Source organism: Antedon bifida, chromosome 1 (assembly GCF_963402885.1).
Source record: "Antedon bifida chromosome 1, ecAntBifi1.1, whole genome shotgun sequence".
In the NCBI taxonomy this organism is placed as follows: Eukaryota; Metazoa; Echinodermata; class Crinoidea; order Comatulida; family Antedonidae; genus Antedon; species Antedon bifida.
Window position 1 is genome coordinate 25,247,515 of NC_136226.1, and position 22,338 is coordinate 25,269,852.

The following is a 22,338-nucleotide window of genomic DNA, read 5'->3' on the forward strand; positions in this document are numbered from 1 at the left end:
AATAAATATGAAAGTACATGTAAAATATACCCTTTATGTTTGTCCTCTTGTTGTGTTTGTGTTGTCCTGTAGCGTAATTGCGCAATTTGTTTATTTTTTCAATATATTTTTATATTATTACTACTACTTGTCTGATCTTAAGTTAAGATTTAAGTATTTATGTTTATGTGTTACAAGTATTGTTTATTTGATACAATTAGTAACAAACTACTAATAAATATTATTAGTTATTTTGTTCTGGTGAAACCAGGCTTAAAGCTCTATATTGAGCCTTCTTAGTCTTTTCCAGGCTTTGCAATTTTTAGTTAATACTGTACATTGAATTATTCTGTAACAACTTATCAAGTGTGATGAATTTTGAAATAAAACGATATATAATAATATAAATAATATAAACTTATTGCTGATTTTAATCGTAGCTGGGGCATAAACCAATGGTATGTAAAATATATATTGTGTGACCTCTGGGTCTCCGTAGAAAATGTGTCTCGCGTTTATTACAATTACAAAAGTACACAGTACACCGGAAGAGAGATCATCAGCCGCATGAATGCCATGGCGTAGTAGGGGCCTAGCCTAGGCTGCGTGGGAAAACATTTTGCTTTATATTCTTAATTCTTAAATTGTAATGATGGAAGAAGGGGAAATAGAAGATGGTGAAATTGAAGATGATTCAGGTGATACTGCTGTAGTAAAAATCGATGAAATAGATGTCACAAAAAGGGATTCTTCTAGTTCAGGCCTTCTTCTTGGTGGTAAAGCCAAAGGGACTGCCTTCAAAGAAGCGGGAAAGGTCTATCGAAGGGACGGTAAATCCGGAGGCCTAGGCCTAAGTAGAGGTGCCACTAGAAAGAGACCGTATCACGGAAGTGGGTTTGCTAAAAGATCTGAAAAACCTGTTTCTAGGACCGGTAATTATCGTAGTGATAAGCATTACGATAATAATATTAATAATTGTTACAGAAATTATGATAATTCCAAAAGTAAAGCTAAAAAAAGACAGCATGAACTTGAAGAAGATGACCATGGATATTGGATGGATGGAAATGGTTCAAAGTTTATTGAGAAAAAATACAATGATAATAGAAAAGATGGTTCAAGAAGAGAAACGAAACCTGAAACAAGTTTTAAAAAATCAAAAAAGACGATAGAAACAAGCCTGTCAAACTTTCGTGAAAGAGTCACAGAAGGACCATCATCATGTATCCTTTTTTCGACAAAGACTTTTGAGATAAATTTTTTTAATGTGATGTTTGAATAATATATTATCTGTAAGGTTATTAATAGTATTAGTAGGTCCTAGTTTTAAAATAAGTTGAAAAAAAAACTTTCTCTGGGTTAAAATGATTTACTGGTACAACATTTACAACAATAATCATTTTTTACTGGAAATAATAATGTGTATAGAGTTCTGCGGCGGTGCTGACGTCACGACGGTAGGTGGCGCTGCATGGACGGTAGGTGGCGCTGCGTGGTTGCTAGCCAACCATAAAATGCGTTCAACTGCCTCAGTGACTCCAAGGTCACCAATGGTTTTGAATAGCTTATGCACTTGTCAATTGTATGACCCACTATACGACCCCCGGGAGAGGTGCGTCATGGGTGCGTCATTTACAAATAATTACTGACGCAGGGGTGCGTCAAAAAACCTAGATGGTACGTCAAATCAATGACCAATGGTGTGTCGATGTCCGTCACTTTACCACCCAAAATATCATAAAAAACATGGTTACAGTGCGTCAAAATGGGTGCGTCATGGTCACCTAAAGGTAAGTCACATTATTGACGCATGGGTGCGTCATGGTATTTATAAGGTATGACGCACATCGGACAAATGACGCACCTCTCCCGGGGGTCGTATAGTGGGTCATACAATTGACATGTGCATTATTGAAGTAGTCATTTTAAAACTTAATAATGTTCAATAAAAACATTTGAACTAAAATTTCAAAAGGTCACTAAATAGTTGTTTTTAATAATCTATTTATTCTTCAGCTACAGTTTAAGTTTTAAAAAATCAAGCTAAGATACATAATTTGATAGAAACACAGATCTATAGTGTTTATCAACATATAGCGTTGAGCGCATTTTTGGTTGCACTAGCAATTACGCAGCGCCATCTATCGTTGTGACGTCACACCGCAGAACAATATACAAGGTGTCTAGATGCTGTTGGAATCACTTCCCAGCACTCAGTCGTCCACCCTCTAGCCAATCTAAAAAGCTTATTCCACAAAACACAAATTAGAAAACAAACCTCTAAATCAGAAGAACTTGTTTACAAGTAATGATTGTGTACTTCATAACAAAAGTACATCCATATATTTATCCTTAATCAATTAATTATAGATTCAGGGAAGAGTGTACTTCCAAAAGTTGGTATTCATACAAATACAAAAAAAGATCCTGAAGATTTTGAACAACTTCTGAAGGAGCACCGCATGGTACATGAGGCGATAGAAAGAGAGAAAGAGAAAATAAAACAAACTGAAAAAGAACTTAATGATGGAGAGATTGATTCCCAAAGCCTTTTAAAAAATATAACAAAAGAAGAAAATAATTTGAATGCAAGCCAAGCTACTGGTAAACTTGAAATGTCATCTGACGTCCAACCTGCAAAGCGTGTAAGTTGACTATTCCAGATTTCTTCTGTATCGCACATGATTAATAAATGTAAATAAATAATAGTAAGAGGTATAATGTGCAGACCATTACTAGGGTGTCTCTTAATCATGCGTGAAGAATCTTTCACACCGGTTCCAGCACGGTTCTGGTCCGGCGAATCGAACATCAATGTTTCGTTTTCACGACGCTCCACGTGGCTATGCGCCAATTGATATGCACGTAGCAGTGTGAAAACGAAACATTGACGTTTGTTTGGATTTGCCGGCCCCGGACCGGAACCGTGCTGGAACAGGTGTGAAAGACCCTTTAGAGGGCAATATTTTGATTAGTCTTGAACATTTACACGGGTTAGTATTTTTAAAGTTTGCAGTGTGAATACACGCAACCTGTGTCATTAACGGATTAATGGATCGGGTGTGAAATGAAAATTTATCTGGACAAGATACAGGTTTGTTCTAAGCTCTGCGGTGTAAAAGTGGTACTACATAGTTATACTTGATAAATTGCTACTTTCTCCATTAAGCTCATGAACTTATTTTGTAGCGTGCAAAGGAAAAAGATGAGAATGACGATGATGAGGATATTTTAGAGCTACGATTAGCTGCATTGACATCACTTGCTCAGAAGAATGAGAAAGAAGAGGACAAAAGTAAACCAAAACAAGATTTGTTTCCCAGAAAATCAGAAAGTTTGTCCAATAACTCAACAAAAAAGAGAATAAGTAAATAAAGAAATTATTTAAATTTTAAATCTATTATGGCATATTATTGCTTACCTGGGGAAACAATATTGTAGGAAACTCAGACAGCATCGTACGACGAAACGTCTTGACTCATCAGTGCTGTCTGAGTGGCGTCGGGCGTAGTTTTTAGTTGTCGGGAGAACTTTAAACATGTTTAAATTGACGCTGTCTGAGTTGGCCATAAGGTTTTGAAGTTCAAATCCTTCACAACCCCACTGGGCTTTTGTGTTGCTTGTATAAAATGATGCAAATTGACATTCTAAAATTATTAAACAAAATGTACTGTATGATGAAATTCTTTCAATTAATTCTAGATACACCTCGAAGGTCATCTACAATGTCAAGAAGCAGAAAGGGACGCCATAGCATTCGTCAATCGCGTCTAAGACCACGGTCACGGTCAACAAGTGGTCCAAGAGCACGGACAACAAAAGACATCTTGGAGATTGACGATGAAGAGGAACGAATTAACCAGTTCTTGCTCTACCTGAGAGAAACACCAGAAGCAAGAGATATGACTTGTAGTACTTCAACTGATAAGGTATGGACAGTCAAAACAAAATTATTGGTTAGTTTTTTAATAAAAGCAATAAAATGCGCATGATCAGTTATTACCAAACAACCAGAGGCCCAATCACATTGCAACAATTTGTCTTTCAGGTCAAAGGTTAAAAATTATCGCATTTATCTGATAATTATCTGATTTGAATGAGACAATTTTTGGTTAATTTTTCTCACGTTGAATCAGTTAAACCCCGTTTCCACAGGCAGTTTATCAGTTAATTTTTATTGGTTAATTTTTGGCTGCGGAAACACGGCCATGGTCTGTCAAAAAAAAATAATGGTGCCTTTGGAATTTCTTTTATTTCGGTTGACTTTGACTGAAAGGAATGTAATGAAATGTTATTGTAACTAAATCAAGGTAGCTTGGACTGTGTTGAATATTTGAAAAGTTATTATTAGTATCTGTAATAAAATACACATGTACCAGGAATGAGTAGACCATGCAGTAATATGCTATTACAGTTTTTGAATATACTTTATAAATATTAGATATATTAAATTATGTATAGGAAACCACAGAAGCTGAAAGTTCAGATATGCCTGGTAATGAATCTACTCCAGCAACCATGGGTGTTGATAACTATGAACAAGTTGAAATGGACATCGATGAACTGCAAGGTATGTACACATTTTTTGTAACACCATAGATAAGTGTTCCAAGTCACCTGATATGCTTTGAAAATGATTTCTTATTACATGTTTGACCCTTTTCACATCTGCAAAATGTAACAACTTATAACCAGGTGTATATAGTGTGAATACAATTTTGTGGAAAATCTCACAAAAACACACCGATAAAAGACCTGTTCTTGTTCCGAGATGTCCCGAGTGAATGCATGCGTGTGTGTATTGTGGTATTAAACTGACCAATTATAATAATCAAATAGCGCGTAACTATGCTTTTGTCCAGAGATTTCACAATGCATGACAAACTTTGTTCATTTTATTGCCAGAAGAAACTTGTTGTTTCCATGATTTTTGAGAAATACAAAGGTGTCACAGATTTGGCAAAATATGGCATATTATGCCCATTTATATTAAAAAGGCAATATATCTAAATTGCCCTGAGTATCATTTGTATTATTATTTATATTTAGAATCAGAAGAGAAGGTTGAAATCCTAACTGAAACTGGTACTGATAAACCAATAGAGCTTAGCCAGCCTCCTGTCCCTGGGACTCAACCCATTCCTTGTGCTCCTCCACCACTACCACCTCCTCCTCCAATGGAATCGGATCTTCCAAAACCACCGGAACCAGAGGAAGAGGATGATGATGAGGAGGAATTGGCGCTTCGTCAACTTCTGTTGCAAAACTTGAAACAAAAAAAGATGGTTAAGGCAACTGATAAAGCAACACAGGTAATTTTGATTATTAACAGGTTTTTTTCCCATATTTTTTCAATGTGCATTTAATTTTTTTAAATAAATTTCAATTTATTGCAGGAATCAAAAGCTTCTCAAGGACCGTCACCAGTAATAACTCCTAGAAGTGAATCACCAAGTTTTCAACGACCCGTTAAAAAAAAACCATCTGTTATTAAGGTAAAAATACTCAAATAAATACTTATTAAATAATATTCAACAAAATTTATTTACATTGACTTTACAGCACATTATCGACACATTGTAATTTGATTGATCACAGTGATAACTATAACATGTTTATATTTTTACTCTTCTGTAATAGATACCTGTCCATAAAGAAGTAGTGATAAACTTAAATGATAGTGATAGCAGCGATGATGAAAACACTTCAAGTCGGGCTTCATCTGGCTACACCAATATGCTTGACCAATTCTTAAAAGAGGCTCGTAAAAAAGCTGATGTAAGTACAGTAAAATCTTTCCCTTGGGACACCTCTATTCAGAGGACACCCCTATTAAGAGTGTACCTCTATTCAGAGGGAACCCCTATTCAGAGGACACCTTTATCCAGAGGACACCCCTATTAAGAGTGTACCTCTATTCAGAGGGAACCCCTATTCAGAGGACACCTCTATTCAGGGGACACCCCTATTAAGAGTGTACCCCTATTCAGAGGACACCCCTATTAGGAGTGTACCCCTATTAGGAGTGTACCCCTATTCAGGGGACACCCCTATTAAGAGTGTACCCCTATTCAGAGGACACCCCTATTCAGAGGGAACCCCTATTCAAAGGGAATTCCTATTCAGAGGACACCCCTATTCAGAGGGAACCCCTATTCAGAGGACACCCTTAATCAGAGGGAACCCTTATTCAGAGGGAATCCCTATTCAGAGGACAACCCTATTCAGGGGACACCCCTATTCAGATGGCACAACCCTATTCAGAGGACACCCCTATTCAGAGGTTGTCCTTATTAGTTCTTCAACTGCAGTTAGAAACCATATATATCCTATATACTATTTATTTGTTCTTGATGAATCTCATTCATGATTAAATATACATATTATTTTATAATACAGGCTAATAAACCAGGTTCGTCAAAAGAGACTATTCCCTCCTTGCAACCAAAAACACCAGAAGCTATGAAACAGCTATCCACCACACAACAAGAAGAGTACAAACGTTTGAAAGAAGAAATTGCAAAACGAGAGAAAACTAGAAAAATTAAAGGCGGTATGAATCAATCACCTGTCCAGTCTGATTTGGATACTCAGAGTCAGGATGAAAATGAAAAGAATATCAAGAGATCGACTGCGGGTTCCGCAACAACTGAAAAAAAATTGGAGAAGAAAGTTGACAGGAAGGAAGATGTCCGTCAAGGATCAAAGAATTTTAAAAATATTAACAAAACTGATTTGGAGAAAAAAGCTATAGAAGAAAAACGTGCATTAAAGCAAATGAAAATTAAAATTCTGGAGGAGAAACTATTGAAGTTCAGGTATAATTTAAATTATTATTCTGTTTAGGTTTCATTCATTCAGCCACCCTGGTCTCAAATTTGATTCAAGATTTTCTCTGACCACACATAATTACACGATTTCAATTTGGTATGATAATATAAAACTATCATAACAAATCAGTCCTTTTTTTTAAAGGTTAGCAATTAAAAAAGATGAAAACTTGGTTGAAGAAGCGGATCAAAAACTGGAAAAGAAAAAATCAACATTGAAGTTAGCAATGGCGAAAATAAAGAAATTAACTGAACAACTTGAAACTGTCAGAAAAATTGCAAGTGCAAATGAGAATGGCATAAAGAAAATACACAATGACGTAAGATATTTGTTATTTTCTTTTAACAACAATAATTTCTTGATAAGATAATGTGGACTCTTAATTAAAACTTTTTGGTATTGTGTGTGGTAGCCTAGGGTCTTGCCATCATTTCTAACTTATCCACACCAGAGTGAAGAGATGGAGATTTTTTTTTGTGGCTGTGTGTGTACCTGAGGCTGTGTGTGTACTAGTATACCGGGGTAATCCCCTACTCATCTTGAAAGATGTACTAGGTTTTTTAATGTGCACATGAGCTAGATGTGTACACTGGACCTACGGTTTATAGTCCTTATCCAAGAAGAGTCATTCTACTTCCAGAATCATAAATTGAGTGAGCCTTGAACCCTTGCTGATGTTATGGCTACGTAATTACGGCTCCACTGTCTCGCTCTCATTAAATGAGATGGATGTATCATTTTTTCAAGCTTACAACCTTTAATATATACATACACAACCACACAGTACACATATATATTGTTATATTACACTTAAGTGTAATCAATGCAGAAGCAATTCTATAAAAAGTAAATACTCCTAGTAGATACTCAACTTAATATGAGACAAGGGAACCCAACTATCTTTGATTTAAGTGTAAATTGACCTGCTTATTTAATTTGTTATATATATTGAAAATGACATACATGTTTAATCCAAAAAAATGATTGTTGTAATATGTTAGAGGTTTCACAGCATTAGGCGCTAAATCCAGGATATTATTATTATAGAAAACGGTGTTGCATTCAAGATTATTACAACTTAAGAACAGAGAGTCGCAATTATTGGAGGCACTTGCGGGCATGAAAGGTGTACCACTGGACACGATCATTAGCAATCATAGAGCTTTGAATAATTCCAGGATGAATTTGTCTTCGGTAAAGAAAACTTCATCAGGAGTACAAAAAACAAATGAGGTAAGTATTTTTGAACTATTGTTGAAATTGTTTTTCATTTTGGATATTTCTTATTTGATGGATGTATGGGATGAGAAGGGTGGATGGATAGATGGGATAGATAGATAATAAGATGAGATGGATAGATAGATAGGATGAGGTGAATGGATAGATAGAACCAGCAAAAAATATATAATTTTCATAACATTCTTGATTTTTGTTTTATAGTCAAATAAGCGGCAGAGACTTAACTCAGAAAAAGAAACAATACTAGCCAAAGAAAAACTGGAACTAATTAAATTGCAAGAACTTGAAAAAATGTATGCAGAAAGAATTGCAAAATACAAAGAATCTCACAAACAACTGGCATTGAAAAAGAGATTGATAGCCTCTCCAGCTGTTTCCAAAGTTCTGAAAGAAGCAAACATAAGTGAGAACATTAGACCTTCAAAACAACTGTATTTAAAGGACAAAATTACTGTTCCGAGTGCCTCTGGAATGAATGGTGAAGAAAGTAATGATTTGAAAGTCCCCAGAAGGAAATCTTGGTTGGATGAAGAGAGTTCAACCATGAAGCCGTGTCTTTCGACAGAATCTTTACCCAAAGAACCAGTTGTAAAGAACTCGGAAAAATTGGAATTAGACAAATCAGAGATTGCTAGCATTTTTAATACTGAAGAGTTAGAAAAACTAAAGAAATTACAAGAACGTCGGGAAAAAGTGTTGAGGTTCTTTGATTGGACGTCTTCAATTGATGCTAGTGTTTCCAAAAAAGATTCATCTGATTTGGCCAGTGGTATTAAAGTGGATTTAGTATCGCAGCAAAGCTCTGTCAAAGAACTTGTCAGAAATACATCAATAGATACTTATGAAAGCCCTTTAATGCCATGGAATGTATTCAGGTAACACATTAATTACAATACATCCTTAGGACACCCATATTTAGAGGACAATGCCAACCCCAATTCAGAGGAAACCCAAAGGACACTTTTTCGGTCCCAAAGATTGTTTACTGTGTGTACAGTATTACAAAACAATTTTCATCCACCATCATTGTAAAGGCTACATACCAGGATGATAAAGAATAATAAATAGATTTAAACATACAAACGTTTTCATTCTAAAACTACCTTTATATAGAATAACCATTTATACTATCTTTGATAAAAAATAATATTATATTAATATTTCCAATCAAACAACGTCATGATCAATAACAAAAAATCATTGCATCGTTACAATATCATTGCTCGAAATTGGACGTGTGAAAGTATTATTTTCATCGTTATCATCCTAGTATAAATGGTCGTAAATTAATTATGCTAATTTCTATTGATATCTTGTTACAGGTTCAATCCATTATTCAAGCGATTGGCGTCGGAATCACAGGGGAGTTCAACTTTTTGTAACAAAATTAATCCATTTGCCATATTTTGTCGATTTGAACTCAATGGAAAATGCAATGATGATGATTGTAGATGGTAAGACAACTGATTAGATTATCAGTAAAGTTTTTATTAACATTTTTGAATATCTTGACATTTTAATCACTATTTACAAGACATGTAAATTGACATGTTGAATAAATATGTTATATTCATAATACCATTAATTTACCCTATCAAGCCCATAGCCAGGATTTTTACATGTTTTGTAAACATTTACAAGAGTGTTCCTCCATTTGAAAGAGAGTAACAAATAAATGTTATTATTTATCGTGTCTTTATAGGCAACATGAACGAGATTTCAAAATGAGCTTTGAGGAAACGTTAGCCCATCTTGTTTCCTACAATGTTTCCATCGTTGGAGCAACAGACAAAAGCACATTGCAACAAATTCAGAGAAAGGTCTGGTTGTTTGCCAAAATGAAAGTTCAAGATTTGAAGACGGACTCCGAAGAAGAGAAACAACAAATGATTGAAAAGATCATGAATTTAGTATTTTCAAAACCCCCGAGGACTTCCTTAAGATTTGAACCAAGACGTTGGAAGGTTACTCAGAGAAACAAGAAGACATTAGAAACTGATGGAGAACTTTTCACAGATGAAGATGTCAAAATTGTATCTGGTATAGTAAAATAATTTGTTTACATTTGTCTTCCTAATTTCTTCATCAAGGTTGGAAGTGAAAAAAAAAAAAGGTTGGAAGTGTCGCTCTCCTGATGTTTTGTAAATTACTTCAAAAGTTTATAGAGTATCACGTTCTGACGTCACAATACTTGTTACATGGCAATGACCCAATTACGAAAACATCTGGTGTATTTTAAGTGATTAATTACGTTTAAAAGCTAAATTTTTTGTAAAAAATAAATGAATATTTGGAAGTAATGTTCAGTTGAAAATGACAGAGAATCACTATTAAATTGCCAGCCAGAAAAAAGTCATTGGGCAGTTGCAGAGTAACAAGGGATGTCATGTGGTATTGTGACGAAAGCACTGTGATACTCTATATATACCAGATCAACAGCGACTAAGGCTGAAACAAATATAACATATAAAATGAAGAATTACAATGGTGATGTAAAATTTGGAACTGAAGTAAAACTACAGAGGAACACTTCCTTTTGGACACCTCTACTCAGGGGACACCTTGATTAAAGGGACAGTTTGCCATCAAAAGATTGTGGGAAATATATTATGGCCAACTGCTATTCGAACGACACTCCTATTAAGGGGTCACTTTTTTGGGTCCTGAAGTTTCTACTGTAGTATAAAAAATATCAACATTGGTGGTACAAATAAGAAAATAAAAGTTCCCAAATAAAATTGTTTACAACTGTATGATCATAGTGATTAATAATAAACCATCATGTTTGTTATTTTTCTTGTAGAAACAAAACCTATAAGCCTTGTTGACCCAGATTTTATTGATGAGGATGATTTGCGCTATTTTCAATCGGATGTTGGTACAGGTCACCTTGAAAATTCCGTACTACAAAAACCAGATGATATTCAATTATGGTTGAAACTTGCTTACAAGCAGTTGAGCAAACCAGGGTAAGACTAATTAAAGTAATTACTAATAATTAGAAACTTGCCTCGATAAAGATATATTGTCCCCCTGAAAACATTTTTTTGTTGAATATGCCATTTTGATGTTTCATAATAGTTATTCACTTTGACCAAAAATTGGATCAAAAAAAAAATTAACTGTAATAGAAAGCAAAAATGTGTCCAATTGACTGGAAGTCAATGGGTATTTGGTTGAATTGAACAGTTTTGTCTTTTTATAAGTGAAAATATTTTTTTTAGGTTTTTTTTGTGAAAGTGACTTAACTTTATTAAAACTACAAAATGACCTATTCAAAATCTTATTTTAATCATTTTCATTTTAAATGTTTTTGGGGATCTTTAAACAATCCAAGGAAATAGGCACTCGTCCAAACGTATCCAAATTTAGAGATGGGGAAACAAAAGGATCTAAAAAAGAAAGATTCAAGGGCATTACCGTATACTGTTTGGCTGTTTATAAAGCATATATAGAGAATACAGTGTAATAAACCAATTAATTTGTTTCCAGAAATAGTAATTTGGACAAGGCATTACATGCCCTTTCACGTGGCTTGGATAATAACAAAAATGACCCAGATTTATGGCTGCATTATCTGACATTGTATAACAAACGATCTGACAACCATGATGATGTGATGGAGATGTGTAACCATGGTATTCAGTACACAAATGACTACAAAGTTTGGCATAAGGTAACAACTATCTATCACTAGAGGCGCAACACAAGGACGCAATGTAAGTGAGTTGACCAATCACAAGCGATAGATTATTTGAACTGTCGCTTGTCATTAGTCAACACGTTTGTTTTGCGTTTACGTCCTTGCGTTGCGGCCTATTGGGAACCAACCTTTAGTAGTTTTCTGGGTATAAGGATACTTAACTTGAGCGAGTCGAGTGGTTAAGGCAGGGCGCTGTTTACCATACCTAAAGAGCCGACAATATCGACATGTGGTCGAGGCTGACTTGGTTGTGGAACAAGTCTGCTCGGATAAGGACTGTAAACCATAGGTCCAGAGGACACCGTTTTCTATAAGAACCCAGTTCATCATCAGAGACAAGTAAGGGGTTACCCTGATGAAAAAATTCACAAAATACCCCCTGTGTCAGGGGGATTAACACCTATCTGTTAGGACTGTGATTACTTTATTATTGGTAATCCTTCGCCATGTGCCTAAAAGACAAAAAATAAATGTTAAAAACTACATAAATAATAATAAAAACTACATTATGTTTTAGTACAGTATACTATTTGTTTTTAGTTGTGGATGATATAAATAAATATAAATTCAATGAGTTCAAAGGTCAATGACTTGTTTTTGGTTTCTCCTATAATGTGATTTTGATTTAGGCATTATCGATTGCTAACACCATTGATGATAAAGACAATCTATGTCAAGATTTGCTACAAGCATTACAAGATGAACAAGAATCTAGCCCATCAGAGATTGGTTCCCACAGACTGCTTGAGATGTTGCTATACAGATGCCAGTTGCATTGTTTAGTTAATAAGAACGACTCTGCTCTAGAAATACTCACAGTAAGAATTTTTTTTTAGTTTATATGTACATTAAGTACTATATTAATCCAGGTTATTATTATTTATAATAGTTTATACATACACACATACAGTATATATATACATATATTAATTATAATACGTTGATGTTATATAGCTTAATTCACTAAGCACTTCACATTATTACCTTGGCAATATTTTTGGATCACGTCTGGAAACATACTCCCATAGTATAGCAGCCTGTAATCAATGCAGTTGTGTTTTGACCTATACAAAGTACCCATTTGTAAACCTGGGCAGAGAGTCAAACATAAGTAAAGTGTCTTGCCTAAGGATACAAGCAATGCAACAAGCTTTGGATTTGATGATCTGTAGTCCAACACGCTGTGCCACACGCCTTTGTAGTAAGCTTGAACCAGTTCATGTATGCGAATATGCTTGAGGCAAGTGCGGAGCAGAATAGAAATAATTAAAGATGCTGGTTTGCTCATTTTATCTTTGACTATTTCTTGGTGTTGTATATTAATATCACGTAATTCCTTTAAATAATGACACTTTAGTTTTAATAACAGTATAGTATAGTATATATATATTATGTATATGTCTTGCACTGATGAAGGGCTAGTGTTGCCCGAAAGCTCTGCTAACTTTTCTGGCTGTTTTACTTTATCGTTTTGATTTAAAGCTTTTCGCTTGTTTTTTTGTATCTCCATTGAGATCCAGCCACTGATACCCACAGCATTGTCATTTGTTCAGTAATTTGCCTTTGGATTTATATGTATATGTCTACATATAATAGTATACTGTATTACTTTACCTTTCAGGATTGTGTTTATAAGACCAATGAATTGCTTATTCTTGAGATGTTGACATCTTCTGATAAATGCTTAGTGTGGCTGTGTTACATACATTTCAAATACTTTAAGCATCTGCCGCAAAGTTTATTTGATTCTACTGCATCAGCTCCATCTAGACTAGTCTCCAAGGTAAAGACTACATATCCTATAATAACACGCCTGATTGCATTCTTGCAATTTGATTGGTTAATTACGTATCATGTGTAATTTTGAATTAGCCCTACCTAACAGAAAAGTGATATCTAATAGTGATAATTAACACGCTTTAATGCACATTCAGATTTCTATATGAAACTGCGCAAGCGCAAATTCAGGGGGTCACAATGAGCTTAAGCTCATTGTTGATGACTCAGCAAATTTACATAACAAATAGTTACACGACATCGAAAATGTCGGCAAGTGCGACACAAAGGAAAATATTACTGGATTTCAATCTGCTAATATATGTCTCTGTTACAATGAGTTCCTAATGGCTCATTCCCCTACATCAGAATATATAGATACATATGTTGTTATGATTTTTATATAGGAGTTGTTTTATTCTCCCTGGACAAAAAGCAGCATTTCTGTATTGGATGAGATTGAGAAAGACTTTAACGATGCAATTGAGAGGTGTAAGGAACTGAATGATGTTGATAGTGTTCTGACATGCATGCCTCTATATGAGAACTTTGTGCAAATGTATATAGCATGTGACAGGTAAGTGGTTTACTTATTGTGCACTAGTATTTATAAAAATGCTCAAATTACAACCTCCACTACACTCACATACAATCTGCCATAAGTACACATCATTCCATCATTCCACTAAACAGTCCTAATGAGGTACTTTGCATAACATTTGGTTGTTGATTGATTTGCCACAAGTCTTTTGTTGTTTCTTTTATGTAACACCACCAGCAATGTTTTTCCAGATTAGGTCAGGTCAAGTGTACCAAAATGTTTCCTTTTCACAAAGCCTAATACAAGACCAACAGTTCAACATCCTGTTCAACTAAATCTTCTTTACGCACTTATGGTTGATTAGCCAGCGTTCAGAGTTCAGATTGTGACTCTAGTTCTGCTTGCATTAAAAAAATAATATGATGACTACGCCTACAACAAGAAATATTAAATTCTTTTTCAGCCCAAAAAAAGCAGTGTCAACATGCAGAGGTTTAGTAACAGAATTCCCATGTTGCGACCAACTTTGGATTCTGCTTCTGAAAACACTGAAATCATGTGATTCACCAAATTTTAATCAGGTAACTTAATTAAAATAAGGCTCGAAATAAATTTCAACAAAAATAAGTTCTTTTTATTTATCTTAGATTCATTTAGGATTATCAATTGTCATGTCAAATCATTTTAACTTTTCACTTAAGCACATTTTTTATAGACTAAGTATGATCTTTGTATTTTATATTACTTGATCAGTTGTTAAGTTCCATGTTGACCATGAATGTAAATATTATGTATGTATTATTTTGCTTGTGTTTTTCTGCCAAGAAAACAATTATCATTGTACTATGTATGAATGACTTAATAAATCGAATCTGAATCTAAGTAAAAAGATTATCACACATAATCACATAAATGAATTAATTTAGTTTATACTAAACAAAAACAATATACAAACAACAAGAAGAAAACATAGCTGGGGAGATCGGACATTCAGTACTACTGGGCCTAGGTTTGGGACTAATCTGCCTTTACATGTTATAAACTTGACATCTTTTGGACAGTTTTAAGTCACTTCTAAAAACTCGCTTGTTCTGATTTTTTTTTTTGACAACGCTATGAGCAATGGTCGTTGGAATGGCGATTTTAATATGGATCATTTGATTGATTGATTTATATACATTTTTTCTGATACAGGTAGTAGAGGAAGCTCTTTCTTATAACAGCAGATCACCTGGTATCTATTTGACAGCTGCATCTTATGCCATCGTCAAAAGAAATAAAGATTTAGCACGCAGTTTACTTCATCGATGTGCTACCTCCTACTTCACAAATGCAGATGGTCATGATGCTATAACCCTCTACTGGTATTTAATTTGTTATGTTTACTTTTGCAATAGTAAGGTTTATTTGAAATTACTTATAGTAATACAACCACAAACCCAGTACCGTTTTGATTACGATCAATCGGGAAATTACCTCACGACAGTCTAGGATAATTGATATACAAAATCATTACACCCAACTACTATCTTCATCTCCTTATGCGGAACATCATTTGAATAATAGAACAAATCACACATCTACACATAATCAAACATCATATACTCTATCTCTGACAATATTTCAATCTTCTATCGACTAAAGCCGAAGTATAGTCGTTATCTCGGGACCGTTCTATGGTCACCACCAGGTAGGCTTACTTCATCAAGGCTTCTATGAATGGATGACGAGTTGGGAGCAGGAATGCTAGTAGACCAAACCCAGTACCGTTTTGATTACGATCATGCGGGAAATTACCTCACAACAATTATAACTATTTTATATAACATCTTGTTCTCAGTTTTATGTGATTTTATACTTTTTATTACTGTTTGTGCGACAATGTTTTTAGACAATTTTAATGTGTGTACTTTCAGCCAAAGTTTCAAGCCATTCATGAGTTTGACAATAAAGTTTATTGAATTGAATTATGACAGTAAATTTAATGTAATGAGTAACACCACATTCAAGGAAATACAAAATACATTAACTTTGTGGTGGTAATTCACAGATGAAAACAAATATTTATTCAGTAACATAAATACATCATTTACCAGTAAGCAAGTATAGGCATGAACCTAAATAGACAAACAGCTCTTACTCCATCATTAAATGTACAGTATACAAAAATAAGATAAACAGTTTAACTAAAACAAAAGTACATTATGAGATAAACCCAGAAACAGAAAATTAGTTTTTTGCTATGTTAGATATATATGAAGATGTATTGTTCCCCAAATTTTGAATAGGTAATTTTTCGGTTTTAATAAAGTTAATCACTTTTGTAGAAAAAAAAAGTTTGTCACTTATATATTAAAAAAAAAAAAATAAACGGTTGAATTAACCAAAAACACATTGAATTCCAGTCAATTTGACTATTTTTTGCTTTAAATTATACATTTTTTACAGGTAAATAATTTCTTTTTCCAATCCAATTTTTGGTCAAAGTGAATAGCAATTATATTCAACAAAAATGTTTTAAATTATTTTTTCCGGGGCACAATACATCTTTAATAAGAATCTCATATTAATAAAAGCCCATCTTAAATTTTTTAATACATTTTAAATTATACTTTATCTCTCAATAGTAAACTTCTTAATCAATTGTTGCCCTACATTCCACATCAATTGTCTTATGCTGATGATGTTGGAGATAATTTAAAACAGCAGAAAGTTCACTTGTGGATGTGCTATGCATTACTATATGAAATAAACGGCAGCGAATCGGCAACAGTAGAAGCATATATGGTAGCTCTTTATGATCTTACTAACACAAAAGACGTACATAAAGTTTGGCTAGGGTGAGTGTACTGTAAAACAGTTTTTTTATGTGTAGCAATTTCAAGAGACCTATTTACTGTATGATTATGGTCATGAAAAGCATAAAAAATAAATTGACAAAATAAACCTTTAAACAAATTGAAGGAAGAAGAACATTTCTTTTTCTTTTATGAAGGATCCAAAACAGTAAACTTTAAAGATAAACTAAACGTTTCTCATAGTTTTCTCATAAATTTGTAATTAAATATGCAATCGTAATATTTTTATTTCAACTGAGTATCGCTCTATAAAATCACTGTGTATTTTTCTAAATATATTTATTGCATTATTACTTTTGACTTATGTGATTATTCAAGGTCTGTACTTCAGTATTTTAACTATCCAAGCCCATTTTTTACCTGGGTTGATTTTGATGAAACAAGTATTTAAATTTAGTTAATACATAATAATTTATTATTTATATTTATGTGTACTCATGCATGTAGTCCACATACTGTACATGTGTAACAAAATAACATTGTCAAATTTTCTGTTGAAGTTACTTACAATATCATTTACGCAAGATGTCCTCCTCAACTGACAAAACCCAGCATGTACAAACCTGGCATGACTTGATCAAGCGATGCTTAGCGACATCCCCGTGTAAATTCCCAGTACCTTACAACACTACCAAGAATTGGATTGACTACAGCTTCCACAATAAGGTGGTGAACCTGTATATGGCGACCATTAAAGAGGATGATAAACTGGATGTCTTTGAGCGACTGCTGTCAATGATGCCGAAAAACACACTATTGTTATTAAGGTTAGTCCTAGAGTATTATCACAGATAGTAAACAAAGTAATAAAACATGACAGATCTGTGCATGTTCACAAACCAATCTATGATAGAGTGATGGTGTAATAATAATATCGGACTAGCATGTGATAGACATGGGTTCGAGTCTATCTGTACCATACTGATTGCATCTAAGGCAAGATGCCTTACTCTCATTGCTTCATTCTTTGGATGGGATGTAAAGCTGTTGGTCCTGTGTAAATATATTGCATGTTAAAGAACTTGGGGAAAAAATAGAGGATCGTCTCCCGTTGCTCCTATGTACATACATTGCACATGTCCATGATATAGAATTTGGTACAATATTCAAAAAGTGACTGCTGGTACTTATCATGGTCTTGTACTGGGTCTTTTTGAAGAAGTCACACAGCATAATGAAGAAATAAATTTCTAGAAATAAAGCTAACATTTTCTGTGAATATCACATTTTTGCTTAATCTAAGTCATAGCTTTATTCACATTTATTTGTTATTCTTGTTGATTTCAGAGTTTGTCAATATGCGGTGTTAGCAGAGCGCCCCCAGCAGGCCTTTATACATTGTACAACATACCTACGTGATCAACCCCACTGTATTCAAGCATGGAAAGTGTAAGCCCTTTATTGAATTCTGCTTTCATTCATTTCTTGTTGGAGAATTGTGGTAGACTTTCTGATTTTTGTATTTTATTCAAGTTACTATTCTATCATGTTTTTGTCATTATTTTGTGTTGCACTTTTATTGTTTACTCTTAATACAGTAGATCCACCTTTGTTTACATTTTTTTTCCAACCTTATTTATAGAGACCTTAGACCCTAAACAGCGTATGCTGATAATCAAAGGGCCTGCATGATGAGTTATGATAACTGTTTGTATACTAGTACACTGGGTAATCCCCCTACTCGTCTCGAAAGATGTACTACTGTAGGTTCTTTAAAGGGCACATGAGCCAGATACAGTGTACACTGACCCTATGGTTTATAGTCCTTATTTGAGAAGACTAACCTACTGTATATAAACAACATAGGTGGTGTCATACCTTTGTTCTCTGTGTTGCTCCTAGATTAATCTTGAAACTAAACTGCATTTTTATGTAAAATTAAATACCATATAGGCCTATTGATTTTGATTTTTTCCGTCTTTAAACGGTAAAAATGTAAAATATAAGTCGATTATAATCATTTAAGCGCCCCCTATAAAAATACCAGCATGTATTCCCAGATTGATTTTTTGGTTTTTCTTCTGTGATGCACCCACTTTTCAATCGATTGTAAAGACATATATTGAATAAATTAATACAATTAATACAGCAACTAGACAGCGCCAGGCCAGGCTTATAGCTAGCATACGATGTTCATACGTTAATACTGATGTTTACCAGCTAGGCCTACAAAACTAAGCCTAGCTAGGCAAGGCCGTCCATGAGAGGACATTCGACGCGAGCTACTTAGGTAGTGCATTGTTTCTCTCTTAATAATCCACAGATTATCTAGGCGTGATGTATAGAAAATTTGACATGTGGTTCACACAAAATACATGTTTCTGTTGTGCACTGCATGTCACATATTGCTGTTTATTCTTTGTCTTTAGCATAGTGTTGTTTCTCCACAGCGCAATTCACTTACAACTCATCACCAAGAATTACAAGCAGGTTGGTATTTTCATAATTATAATTTGTTACGATATATTACAATGTAATAAAAAAAAAGTTGTCATATTGATATGGTAGAATTATTATCTGTCTATAGTTTAGATTCTAAACTTTATAAACTAAAAGTCATCCATGCCAAATTTGTATTTTCGTAGATGCCATTTTCTTTTATTTAAATATGCCATATGTCTTAAGAAATGAATAATATTCACTTAATACATTTGTTCATTTTTTCAGAAATGTTGTTCAATCACCTTGTTGATTGTGGGGTTTGGGGGAGTGGGGTGAATTAGAGTGGGGTAGAAAGACTGATAATTTGGGGCTGGAAGTGGGACGGTAATGTGGGTGAATGAGCATGATATTGTGGGTCTTTTGGGTGGGTAGGTTAAAAGGGAGTGGGTGGAATGAGAGTAAGGGTAGAGATAGACTGATCATTTTATTTATAATGTTTCACATTTTTATTGCAGCATCTTCAACTATGAACTGTATTTTGTAAGGGTTGTTTTTAATTAATTGATTGCATTGAAATCAAAGTAATATTAAAAATCATATACACATTTAGTAGTTTAAACGGCTACAACCAAACAGGAAAACAAATTAGGTTACATTATTTGTAGTATTATTTGTACTTAGCCTCGGTTTGTAGTATTGTACATATACTCATAAAATAAAAGAAACATAGAAAGAACATATAGAAAAGAAAACAAATTTTATATAGAGAGTAGATAGAAATAATGGCATAAACTAGGTTTACCTACGAGACAATACAAACAAGTGAACTATGTATAAAACACAATTCTGCTTTCTGTCTTTACTTCTTTTTTTAGGTCCGTCATCTGTACACGAGGGCGCTTTCCAGCAATCCTTTAGTTGTTCCACTCTGGATCAATGTATATATACATTTTATTTATTTCTTGTATACAGTCACACTTGCTTATGTCAATATAATACAATTGATGAATTTAACAGTATAAAAAAAAACAGTGAAAAAGATTTAACATAGACAAAATGTATTGTTGGTATAGGCCAGTTTGACTTTTACAGTTTATTCTTAAGTGTAATTTGTTAATGATAGTTCCGTATGCATACCGAGTATATCCAGGAACCTGGTTACGAAGATGGCATTAAAAAATGGATTTAGCTTGTCTAAATTTAGGCTGAATTAGAGAATTATACACAGAATTATTTTTAACAACATAAAATGTTATTATTATATTTTGTTACACATTTTCCAAAAAGACAATTTATTTTAGTGGTCATAGTTGAAGTATGTATTTCTTTGTTTATAATTATTCTGTGGTATTTATTCTTTTTTATAGTATTTGCTGTTTTTGGTGGCACATGGCAGTAACTCTGACATAAACCAGGCTGTTTGTACAAGCTCAAAGCATGGCATAAAGTTAAAAGAATTGGCAATCAACAGAATCTTACCAACCTCCAACTGAGAAGTCAACATGTATCACTAGGGCTTGAATACAAGAAATACATTTACAAATTTAAAAGAAAAAAAATGTTTTATATTAATAAAACTTGTCATTTTGAACATATATTGAATAAATAGTACAAAATGACAGTTTTATTATTTAAAACAATAAATATTTTCGGACATTTTTTTATGAACCTACTGTACCTAATGGACTTTGAACAAGATTATTATATTAGACTGAATATTTGCAAGCATGGACTTATACACTCAGATGTCATGGTGAAAAACTATTATGAATTTGACTAAATGGACCTTGTTTACAGTTTTAATGTTCGACAGTGACGTAAGTATTATTAATATGGGATTTATATTTTGTTGCAGGAGACTGGTGATTTATTATGCCCTTCTACAGATGGGTGCACAGATTTTTAAAAATATTTTGTTTTTATATTTACACTTTTCATCATTGATAACTGTTTTGTTTTTTTTTCATTTTTGTTGAAATGTATACAATATAATTGTTATGTTTATGCTTGTGTCTGTGTTAACTAACGTTTAATCCCAAAAACAAGTTAAGGCTGATGAAGTGACTGGCCAGTTGCTGTATTATCAATACTATGGCTGTTTTTATGTTGGTGTCTGACCATCACTTCGTGGTTAAGCATATTTATTGGATGTTTACTTGGCATTCTGTATTGCAAGACATGTGGTCAGTTGCTGTACATATGAAATCCAGTGGATGATCAACATTGCTATATTTCAAGTGCATGCCAGAACAATACTTTGTATGTCAAACATTTCAATTCACGTTTTACATCATTGTATATGGAAAAACGTCCAGATTCCTGTGGATGTAGACAGAATATTGAAGATAATCGACATACGATCCTGAGCTGTTGACAAAGTACTAATGAATATATTACAGAATTTATTTCAGTTTTCAGCATGTGTTCATACAAATTAAAATTTGTAAAAAGAAAAATATTAAATTATGACTATAAAATCTGTTGGGGTGGGTGTGAATTTTAAAGCATGACATAAACATTTGATAACTGTTTTTCAGTAATACACGTTGCCATGTATCCATATTATTTTGTACAAATAATGGATAAAAATTACGTCATGATTAATCAATATTGTGTTATTGCAGGTCTTTTTTCAATTAAAGACATTCATGATTTAGTAGTTGAACCCAAAAAAAAAAATACTACAACCGTACTATACATTATGAGATCATGTTCCGAATATGAGCACTGTTTCTATAATTTACAGTATGATTTATATACATTTTAAATATCTTTTTTATCCATTTAATACCCAAATAGTAAGGTATTTTACTTATTTATAACTCTATAAAAGCAAATATCCTTTAGTTGAAGAGAGACCTGTAACTTTTAACACTCATATATTTTTATGACTTAGTCTTTCTTAGTTTATAGATGGACATAGTTTTAGTTTTTTTCTAGATAGTTTAGATATTTGTATTCATTAATCAACCAAAAATAACAAAAGACATTTGTATATTATATATTTTTTTTTTATTTATTGGTGCTAT

General features: G+C 33.4%; 2 protein-coding genes across 2 annotated transcripts in view; both read left to right on the forward strand.

The window, feature by feature from the left end:
* LOC144847194 (transcription factor E2F7-like) overlaps window positions 1–10,974 on the forward strand; it is a 143,980-nt gene extending 133,006 nt beyond the window's left edge. The window contains exon 11 of the mRNA XM_078703608.1: window positions 10,958–10,974. Coding sequence (XP_078559734.1) covers window positions 10,958–10,959 — 2 coding nt within the window. The 3' untranslated portion in view covers window positions 10,960–10,974. The remainder of the gene's footprint in view (window positions 1–10,957) is intronic.
* LOC144846750 (zinc finger C3H1 domain-containing protein-like) lies at window positions 530–22,321 on the forward strand. The gene is made up of 27 exons (XM_078703570.1): window positions 530–1,202; window positions 2,350–2,624; window positions 3,169–3,346; window positions 3,682–3,908; window positions 4,441–4,549; window positions 5,029–5,291; window positions 5,376–5,474; window positions 5,620–5,757; window positions 6,379–6,797; window positions 6,955–7,129; window positions 7,858–8,043; window positions 8,251–8,924; window positions 9,372–9,503; window positions 9,752–10,089; window positions 10,853–11,018; window positions 11,542–11,725; window positions 12,382–12,570; window positions 13,374–13,535; window positions 13,936–14,105; window positions 14,533–14,650; window positions 15,264–15,433; window positions 16,697–16,909; window positions 17,428–17,694; window positions 18,215–18,316; window positions 19,318–19,357; window positions 20,185–20,247; window positions 20,677–22,321. The coding sequence occupies exons 1-27, from the start codon at window positions 629–631 to the stop codon at window positions 20,800–20,802; spliced, it is 5,757 nt and encodes a 1,918-aa protein (XP_078559696.1). The 5' UTR covers window positions 530–628; the 3' UTR covers window positions 20,803–22,321.
* The last annotated feature ends 17 nt before the right edge of the window (window positions 22,322–22,338 follow it).